General features: G+C 56.1%; 1 protein-coding gene and 1 pseudogene across 2 annotated transcripts in view; both read left to right on the top strand.

Moving 5' to 3' along the window:
• Positions 1-5,310: 5,310 nt before the first annotated feature.
• LOC116546509 lies at positions 5,311-8,811 on the top strand (annotated as a pseudogene). Its single transcript, XR_004266744.1, has 3 exons — positions 5,311-5,498; positions 5,696-5,928; positions 6,475-8,811. The product of XR_004266744.1 is annotated as a glutamate receptor ionotropic, NMDA 2D-like (transcript).
• A 244-nt stretch (positions 8,812-9,055) lies between these two features.
• The window catches only part of LOC116546508 (glutamate-rich WD repeat-containing protein 1), a 7,323-nt gene continuing 5,862 nt past the window's right edge, over positions 9,056-10,516 (top strand). The window contains exon 1 of the mRNA XM_032272755.1: positions 9,056-10,059. Within this exon, the coding sequence (XP_032128646.1) occupies positions 9,873-10,059 (187 nt within the window). The 5' untranslated portion in view covers positions 9,056-9,872. The remainder of the gene's footprint in view (positions 10,060-10,516) is intronic.

The following is a 10,516-nucleotide window of genomic DNA, read 5'->3' as shown; positions in this document are numbered from 1 at the left end:
TAAAATATTCTTGCCTGGAAGATCCTTTGGCTTCTCTGCAACTCAGTATCCAGCTGCTTTTCTTTCTTTCTTTCTTCTTTTTTTTTTTTTTTTTGAGACAGGGTCTTGCTCTGTCACCCAGGCTGGAGTGCATGGTACAATCATAGCTCACTGCAACCTCAACCTCCTCCCTTAAACGATCCTCCCACCTCAGCCTCCCAAGTAGCTGAGAAGACAGGCGTGCACCAGCAAACCTGGCTGATTTTTAAAGTTTTTGTAGATACGGGGTCTCCCTTTGTTGCCCAAGCTGGTCTTGAACTCCTGGACTCAAGCAGTCCTCCCGCCTCAGCCTCCCAAAGTCCTGGGATGACAGGCATGAGCCAGGGCCTCTGGAATGGCTTTTTTTTTTTTTTTTTTTTTTTTGAGACGGAGTTTCGCTCTTGTCAACCAGGCTGGAGTGCAGTTGTGCAATCTAGGCTCACTATAACCTCCACCTGCATGGTTCAAGCGATTCTCCTGCCTCAGCCTCCTGAGTAGCTGGGATTACAGATGCACGGCACTGTGCCTGGCTAATTTTTTTTTTTTTTTTTTGAGACGGAGTCTCGCCCTGTCACCCAGGTTGGAGTGCAGTGGTGGGATCTCGGCTCGCTGCAACCTCCACCTCTCAGGTTCAAGTGATTCTCCTGCCTCAGCCTCCCCAGTACTGGGACTACAGGCAGTGCAACCACGCCCAACTAATTTTTTGTATTTTTAGTAGACATGGGGTTTCACTGTGTTAGCCAGGATGGTCTCCATCTCCTGACCTCGTGATCCACCCTCCTTGGCCTCCCAAAGTGCTGGGATTACAACCGTGAGCCACTGCGCCCGGCTATTAATCTTTTGTATTTTTAGTAGAGATGGGGGTTTCACCATGTTGGGCAAGCTGGTCTCAAACTCCTGACCTCAGGCGATCTGCCGACTTCAGCCTCTCAAAGTGCTGGGATTAGAGAGGCGAGCCACCATGTCCATGGCTGAGTTTTAATAGACATTTAGGGACCATGAGGGGATGGTGAGGTAGATGTGGGGGGAGGGAGGCAGTCTATCCCAGAACAACTGAGCAAACCATTGAAAGTCAGTGCTGTTAGCTCTCCTCTCCCTGAAATCTCCCAACTGTTTCCACCACTGGAAGCCTTGATTTTTAGCTTTCTCCAAAATGCAACTTGAGTCTCTCCTTCCACTCCCATCTGTCCTCTAAGGACCCCTGGAGACCTTCCTTCCATCTTCTCCCAGTCCCAGCCCCTCCGTTCCTCCCCCTCAATCTAACTCTAGAAACTCCACTTTCTTCCCACTTAAACATCCATAGCAATTCACCTTTCGCCCCCAAGGGCATTTTCCTAAACAAAGAGAAATGTAGAGAAAAATTACAGTTTGCCTACTAGGCAGAAGTGCCTCTTGGCTATCCTTGTTTCCAGATGTCAGCTGGGAACTCCCTGTTAGGATCTATATAATATTAATTCAAACCCCATTCTCCAGCCGTGGGATGATGATCGCCCTCCCCAGGTTTCTGCTAATTCTCCGGAGCTTCACATTCTCCACACCCAAGTGGTTTTTTTTTTGAGACGGAGTCTCCCTCTGTTGCCCAGGCTGGAGTGCAATGGCCTGATCTCGGCTCACTGCAACCTCCGCCTCCCGAGTTCAAGCAATTCTTCTGCCTCAGCCTCCCAAGTAGCTGGGATTATAGGCACCCACCACTGCACCGGGCTAATTTTTGTATTTTTAGTAGAGACGGGGTTTCGACGTGTTGGTCAGGCTGGTTTCTGACTCCTGACCTCAGGCGATCTGCCCACCCCGGCCTCCCAAAGTGCTGGGATTACAGGCGTGAGCCACCACGCCCGGCCTCCATCCCCAAGTCTGCTTCCACTATAGATACATTCAATTTGGGGAATCCACTCCGTCTGTTCCCAACTTTAGAGCATATGGACTAATTTAGTCCTTTTCTCTGATTTCCATGCAACCAGCCACACACACAAGGCATTTATATGTGTGAGCCTGTGAGTGTGTGGACAGAGCTTTTCTGAAGGTTTGGGGACACAAGAGGACTTACGTCAACAGACAGGCTAACCACTCAAAACTGGAGGTTAAGTATTCTTGCCTGGAAGATCCTTTGGCTTCTCTGCCACTCAGCATCCAGCTGCTGTTTTTCCTTTTTTTTTTTTTTTTTTTGAGATGGATTCTCGCTGTCACCAGGCTGGAGTGCAGTGGTGCAATCATGGCTCACTGCAACCTCTGCCTCTTGGGTTCAAGCGATTCTCCTGCCTCAGCTTCCTAAGTAGCTGGGATTACAGGTGCATGCCACCACGCCCAGCTGACTTTGTACTTTTGGTGGAGACAGGGTTCCACCATGTTGGTCAGGCTGGTCTTGCACTCCTGACCTCGTGATCCACCCGCCTTGGCCTCCCAAAGTGCTGGGATTACAGGTGTGAGCCACTGCGCCTGGCCTTGCCACTTGTCTTTATCTATCTTGTCTTCCCAGAACTGTGCTTGTCCAAATTAGTTAAATTACATGAAATGTGGCCAGGCAAGGTGGCTCAACTGGAATCCCAGCACTGTGGGAGGCCAGGGTGGGCGGATCACCTGAGGTCAGGAGTTTGAGACCAGCCTGGCTAACATGGTGAAACCCTGTCTCTACTCAAAATACAAAAATTAGCCAGGTGTGGTGGTGCACACCTGTAATCCCAGCTACTTGGGAGGCTGAAGCAGAAGGATTGCCTGAGCCCAGGAGTTTGAGATCAGCCTGGAAAGCAGACAGAGACCCTGTTTCTAAAAACAAAGTAAAATAAAATAAAAATTTTAAAAATAATATAAAATGTGCCCCATATCTCACCTGTGAGATCATAAGCATTTATCTGATACCACAGAAGAGTTACACAGTATTCCTCTATGTGGATTCATTTATTCAGTCATTCATTTATTCTGCAAATATCTATGAACCCCATCCTATGTGCCAGGAACTGTACCCCAGCCACAGCTGAGAATGAGAGCAACTGTGATCCTGAGGGGCTTGCAGCCTCATGAGAGAGGCTGAGATTAATCAAACAACCACAGAAATAAAGGTAAAATGACAGCAGTTGTAAATGAGAGTGACAGTGGTATGTCCCACAGTAAATGCATCCATGAGAACTAACTCCACAGCCCTGCTCCTCTTCCCACCAAGTCTTAGAAATCAGGGCCTAGGGCAGGCGAGGTGGCTCACGCCTGTAATCCCAGAATTTTGGGAGGCAGAGGTGGGTGGATTAACTGAGGTCAGGAGTTAAAGACCGGCCTGGTCAACATGGTGAAACCCCATCGCTACTAAAAACACAAAATTAGCTGTGTGTGGTGGCGCATGCCGGTAATCCCAGCTTCTTGGGAGACTGAGGCAGGAGAATCTCTTGAACCTGGAAGATGGAGGTTGTTGCAGTGAACTGAGATCACGCCACTGCACTCCAGCCTGGGGGTCAAGAGGGAAACTCAGTGTCAAGGAAAAGAATTAATGAGGCTGGGCACAGCGGCTCATACCTGTAATCCCAGCACTTTGGGAAGCTGAGGCAGGTGGATCACAAGGTCAGGGGTTCGAGACCAGCCTGGCCAACATAGTGAAACCTCATCTCCCCTAAAGATACAAAACATTAGCCAGGCATAGTAGTGAGCACCTGTAATTCCAGCTACTCGGGTGCCTGAGGCAGGAGAATCACTTGAACCCGGGAGGCAGAGATTGCAGTGTGCTGAGATCGCACCATTGCACTCTAGCCTGGGTGACAGGGAGAGACTCCATCCCAAAAAAAAAAAAAAAAATCAAGGTCTAGTGGGAGAACCCAAGCAAGTTAAGGTATGTGTCTGGGTCTGTGTTTCCCCATCTGAAAAAAATGGTTATCTCCCTACAGGCTCATACCTATAGTCCTAGCACTTTGAGTGGCCAAGGCAGGAGGATCACTTGAGCCCAGGAGGTAGAGCCCAGCCTGGGCAACATGGAGAAACCTGTCTCTACAAAAAATACAAAAATTATCCAGGTGGCGTGCGCCCATAGCCCAGCTACTCAGGAGGCTGAGGCAGGAGGATGGGTTGAACCCAGGAGGTCAAGGCTGCAGTGAGCCATGATGGTGCCACTGCCCTCCAACTTGGCCAACATAGGGAGACCTTGTCTCAGGGAAAAAAAAAAGAGTTGTTAGACTACACAGAACAATGCCTGGCACAATATAAGTGACCATTCACTCGAATTATTATTTTTTTTCCCATTTCCCCTTCTAAGCCTCAATCCTCCTATTTATTTATTTGTTTTGAGATGGCATCTCTCTCTGTCACCCAGGCTGCAGTGCAGTGGTGCAATCTCAAATCACTGGAACCTCCGCTTCCCAGGTTCAAGCAATTCTCCTGCTTCAGCCTTCTGAGTAGCTGGGATTACAGGTGCCCACCACCACACCCAGCTAATTTTTGTATTTTCAGTAGAGATGGGGTTTCACCGTGGTGGCCAGGCTGGTCTGGAACTCCTGAGCTCAGGTGATGCGCCCGCCTTTGCTTCCCAAAGTGCTGCGATTACAGCCGTGAGTCACCATGGCTGGTCTCAAACTCTCTTTTAAAATGCAAAAATGGAACCTTTGGTGGGCTACGGGGAGGACTAAAGGAATAACTATTTCATTAACAGTCACAGCTAGCACTTCTCCAGCACCTCCTTTGCATGAGGTACTATCTAACCTCTGCCTGTAGTCCCTGCTCATGTGGAGGCTGAGATAGGAGGATCGCTGGAGCCCAGGATTTCCGGTGCAGCCTGGACAACATAGCCAGACCCTATGTCTTAAAATACATACTTCTGGGCTGAGCACGGTGGCTCACGCCTGTAATCCCAGAACTTTGGGAGGCTGAGGCGGGCAGATCACCCGAGGTCAGGAGTTCGAGTCCAGCCTGTCCAACATGGCGAAACCCTGTCTCTACTAAAAAATACAAAAATTAGCTGGGCGTGGTGGTGGGTTTCTGTAATCCCAGCTATTTGGGAGGCTGAGGCAAGAGAATGGCTTGAACCCAGGAGGTGGCGGTTGAGGTGAGCTGAGATTGTGCTACTGCACTCCAGCCTGAACAGAGCGAGACTCCATCTCAAAACAAAACATACTTTTGCAACAACTCTGAAGGGAGATACTGCTGCCATGCCCATTTTTCTGATGTGGAAACTGAGGCACAGAGAAGTGCAATGATTTGCTCAAGAGCTCAGGGCCGGTTAGGATTTGGAGCAGTTGGAGATTAGAGGTGAGGAGGTTCCAGGCCTGGCGGTGAGGGCATCTGGGTGGGACTGACCCTGCCCTCCACTCCCCCTCCCTGCAGGAAGCTGGACGCCTTCATCTATGATGCTGCAGTGCTCAACTACATGGCCCGCAAAGACGAGGGCTGCAAGCTTGTCACCATTGGCTCCGGCAAGGTCTTCGCCACGACAGGCTATGGCATCGCCCTGCACAAGGGCTCCCGCTGGAAGCGGCCCATCGACCTGGCTCTGCTGCAGTTCCTGGGGGACGGTGCGGCTTCGCGAAGGGATTTCTACAGCGGAGAGGGGGAGGGCGAGACCGCTGGGTTCCGGGGAAGAAATGGGCGAAAACCCGGACACCAGGGTCTAAGGGAGGAAGGGGCTAAGGAAGGGCTTACATTCCCACCTCACTGGCGAGGGTCATCAGAGGATGCTCATAGCAGGTGACTTTTGACCGCCCCTCCCCAGATGAGATCGAGATGCTGGAGCGGCTGTGGCTCTCTGGGATCTGCCACAATGACAAAATCGAGGTGATGAGCAGCAAGCTGGACATCGACAACATGGCGGGCGTCTTCTACATGCTCCTGGTGGCCATGGGCTTGTCCCTGCTGGTCTTCGCCTGGGAGCACCTGGTGTACTGGCGGCTGCGGCACTGCCTGGGACCCACCCACCGCATGGACTTCCTGCTGGCCTTCTCCAGGGTACGGGGCAGAGAGGGAGGCCGAAAGGGAGAGATGTCGGGGAGATGGAAGGGGGAAGGAAGAAAGTAAAGCCGGGCGGAGATGGGGAGTTGCGGGTCGAGACAGGGATAGTGGAGAAGACAGTGGGAGAAGCAGGCAGGGAAGCTGGGCGCGGTGGCTCAGGCCTGTACTCTCAGCACTTCGGGAGGCCGAGGCGGGCGGATCACCTGAGGTCAGGAGTTCAAGACCAGCCTGGCCAACATGGTGAAACCCCATCTCTATTAAAAACACAATTAGCCGGGCGTGGTGGGGGGTGCCTGTAATCCCAGCTACTCCGGAGACTGAGGTAGGAGAATCGCCTGAACCCGGGAGGCGGAGATTGCAGTGAGCCAAGATCGTGTCACCGCACTCCAGCCTGGGCGACAGAGCAAAACTCCCTCTCAAAGAAAAGAAAGAAGCAGGCGGGGAAATGGAGAGGAAGGAGGCACGAGGGTGGGGGGAAATTGGGGAGGCAGGCAGACGTCCCGGGCACCCCGCGCTGACCTCGTCCTGTCCCTGGGCCCGCAGGGCATGTACAGCTGCTGCAGCGCCGAGGCCGCCCCGCCGCCAGCCAAGCCTCCGCCGCCGCCGCAGCCCCTACCCAGCCCCGCGTACCCTGCGCCGCGGCCGGCGCCCGGGCCCGCGCCTTTCGTGCCCCGCGAGCGCGCCCCCGTGGACCGCTGGCGCCGGACCAAGGGCGCGGGGCCGCCGGGGGGCACGGGCCTGGCAGACGGCTTCCACCGCTACTACGGCCCCATCGAGCCGCAGGGCCTGGGCCTGGGCCTGGGCCTGGGCGAGGCGCGCACGGCGCCCCGGGGCGCGGCCGGGCGCCCCCTGTCCCCGCCGGCCGCGCAGCCTCCGCAGAAGCCGCCGCCCTCCTACTTCGCCATCGTGCGCGACAAGGAGCCCGCCGAGCCCCCCGCCGGCGCCTTCCCTGGCTTCCCGTCGCCGCCCGCGCCCCCCGCCGCCGCGGCCACCGCCGTCGGGCCGCCACTCTGCCGCCTGGCCTTCGAGGACGAGAGCCCGCCGGCGCCCGCGCGGTGGCCACGCTCAGATCCGGAGAGCCAGCCCCTGCTGGGACCCGGCGCGGGGGGCGCTGGCGGCGCCGGGGGCGCGGGCGGAGGAGCCCCGGCCGCGCCGCCCCCATGCCGCGCAGCGCCGCCCCCCTGCCCTTACCTCGACCTCGAGCCGTCGCCGTCGGACTCGGAGGACTCGGAGAGTCTGGGCGGCGCGTCGCTGGGAGGCCTGGAGCCCTGGTGGTTCGCCGACTTCCCCTACCCATACGCCGAGCGCCTCGGGCCCCCTCCCGGCCGCTACTGGTCGGTAGACAAGCTTGGGGGCTGGCGCGCCGGGAGCTGGGACTACCTGCCCCCGCGCAGCGGTCCCGCTGCCTGGCACTGCCGCCACTGCGCCAGTCTGGAGCTGCTGCCGCCGCCGCGCCATCTCAGTTGCTCGCACGACGGCTTGGACGGCGGCTGGTGGGCGCCACCGCCTCCGCCCTGGGCCGCCGGGCCCCCGCCCCGACGCCGGGCCCGCTGCGGGTGTCCACGGTCGCACCCACACCGCCCGCGGGCCTCCCACCGCACGCCCGCCGCCGCCGCACCCCACCACCACCGGCACCGGCGCGCCGCGGGGGGGCTGGGACCTCCCGCCGCCCGCGCCCACCTCGCGCTCGCTCGAGGACCTCAGCTCGTGTCCCCGTGCCGCCCAGGCGCGCAGGCTCACCGGGCCCTCCCGCCACGCTCGCAGGTGCCCGCACGCGGCACACTGGGGGCCGCCTCTGCCCACAGCGTCCCACCGCAGACACCGGGGCGGGGACCTGGGCACCCGCAGGGGCTCGGCGCACTTCTCCAGCCTGGAGTCCGAGGTATGACGCGGCCCTGGGGGCCCCACCGCCCCCTTGGTCAGCGCAGGCCACGGCCCGAGGGGGCGCCCGCAGTGGATAGGACCCGCGTGGATTGGGAAGGAAAGCAGCGGAACTGGCCGGACCCCGCCTGGAGCAGCGTCCTGTGCCCCCTCGTTCTGAAGGAATAGCGAGCCGAAGAGGATTTGGTCCCCCAGTTATCACCCAGCCTGAGAATGAGGGGGTGGGGGCCTCGGAGCCCACCGGACTTTTTTTTAAACCCGACAAGGGCTTTTTAACGTCACCAGATGGGGCGGGAGGTGGGGCGTCACGCCACTCTCGCGTCCCACCTCCATGCCCCGGGCCGTGGCCCCCACATCACTGTGCAGCTCCCCGGCCCCAGCCACGCCTCCGGGGAAGCCCGTTTTTAACCTTTCATCCATCAGGACTCAAAACTGTGAGACGCGTTTGCCAAACTGTGACCCCAGACCTTGGCCCCGCGGCACAGAAACCCCTGACCCAGACTGTGACATCCGACTCCTAAAATGGTCATCCGACCCCAGACTGTGACCCCTGACCCCAAACTGTGACCCGAACCCCAGACTGTGCCCCGACCAGACTGTGACCCTTGACATCAAACCGTGACACCCCCTCCTCCTCTTCAACCCTCGGGCTCTTTTCCTTACTCTGACTTAGGACACGTCCCCAACGGAAGCCCCACCAACCCTTGCACCGCGATGAACCCAACCTCCCTCAAGCCAAAACTTCCCAACCTGCCTCTCACATCTCGACCACCCCACTTGCCACCAACCACATCCTCTCCAAATCCAACCCTTATTTGCGACCCTTCAGTGATGACCCAGCAGACCTCCAAAAAGCCTCCTCTTTCCAGATCTCCAGCCGGGTCTGGGGCTGGGTTGCGGAGGGGAGGGTCTGGGAGTCCACACTTCACCAACCTCCCTTCCCACTCTTCTATTCCACATTGCAGTGTTTGGAATAAACCATGTTTTTATGCCTCCTCAGTCCAAGCCTGAGCTCCGTGTCTGTTAGCCCCCCTCAACTTCTCTGGGGGAAACAGAAACACAAAATTCCCACGGGAAGAGGAGATATTATTAGAGAGAACAGAGACTGAAAGGAGGCGGGGAGACAAAGACCAAGAAAGAGGCAGTGGGAAGAGACCCTGAAAAGAGAAATCGAGAGGGTACTGGGACAGATAGAGACCCCAAGAAAGTGGTGAGATAGATCCCGGAGACAAAACATATTAGGATCAAAGGTATGGTTTTATTTCCTATGGCTATAGGCACCAAGGCTTGCTAGATTCTTAATAACCTGTTCATGCAAGCTAGGAGAGTGTCTGACATATCCCAGCCAATCCGCATTATCTTGAATGCTGTTAATCTCACCAATGAGAATCTATTTCTAACATTTCATTATGTCAATTAGCCAAACCGCTGGTGCTGATGGACGATAAAGAGAGTCGAATCACTTGTAATAGCTGCCCCCTGAGGGTGGACTATCTGATTAAGTGCTCGCTGACCAGAGCTGCAATGGAAATGTCTAGTTAGGCAATTGACGGCCCCTAGAGGGTAGATTGAACCGCCTAACTTACAGATAATATCCATCCTATCTACAGGAAGGCATTTTTGAAATAAGTTAAAGCCATCATAACAGGGAGAGGAGAAGAAACCAGCCTTATGGGTCCTCAGGGAGCAGAAACCCAGTCTCTTTGCCAGTGAGGGAGCAAATTTGCATAATATGAATAATTAAGTAGAAAGAACGCTCTGGGAATCAAAGTGAAAGATGGGCATAACGGGCCTCCTTTAGAACTACAACTCCCAGAAGCCCTTGCCACTACGGTGAGGAACAGCACCCAAAGTCACGCGAAGATACAGTTTCTCCGTATCCTCAGTCTTCTTTCGCTGGCGCCATTACCTGAGTTCTCCAGTCTTTACGCACTACCGTCTGTAATTAGCGGTCCTGGAGGTTTCCAAGGTAACCGCGCAGTACGGCGGATCTCATAAGACGGAAGGCGAAACCCGGAAGTGACGCTCTTACCGGGCGTCGGCGGTAAGAGGGTTCGAAGATGGCGGCGCGCAAAGGTCGGCGGCGCACGTGTGAAACCAGGGAACCCACGGAGGCCGAGTCCCGCGACACAAGTTCCGAGGGCCCGGTCCAGGTCTACCTGCCCGGCCGGGGGCCGCCGCTACGCGAAGGGGAGGAGCTGGTCATGGACGAGGAGGCCTATGTGCTATACCACCGAGCGCAGACTGGTAGGACTGAGAGTCCGGACTCCAGGGTCTTGAGGTGGCTGGTCCCGAGCCTTTTTTTTTTTTTTTTTTTTTTTGATGTGGAGTCTCTCTGTCGTCCAGGCTGGAGCACAGTGGCGCGATCTTGGCTCAACCTCCGCCTTCCGGGTTCAAGTGATTCTCCTGCCTCAGCTTCCCGAGTAGCTGGGACTACAGGCGCATGCCACCACGCCTGGCTAATTTTTTGTACTTTTAGTAGAGACGGGGTTTCACCGTGTTAGCCAGGATGGTCTCGATTTCCTGACCTCATGATCCGACCGCCTCGGCCTCCCAAAATGCTGGGATTATAGGCGTGAGCCACTGCTCTCGCCCAGATCTCGAGCCATTAACCTGAGAGGTGCTCGGGAAGAGAAGGCTGGGCTCTAAGAGAGGTGATTTCACATCGGAGGCGGCTGATCCATGAGGGAGGTGGGGACTGAGA

Source organism: Sapajus apella, unplaced genomic scaffold (assembly GCF_009761245.1).
Source record: "Sapajus apella isolate SASKATOON/1434 unplaced genomic scaffold, GSC_monkey_1.0 scaffold995, whole genome shotgun sequence".
In the NCBI taxonomy this organism is placed as follows: Eukaryota; Metazoa; Chordata; class Mammalia; order Primates; family Cebidae; genus Sapajus; species Sapajus apella.
The sequence above is the reverse complement of the archived record's forward strand: the minus strand, read 5'-3'. Positions and strand labels throughout refer to the sequence as shown.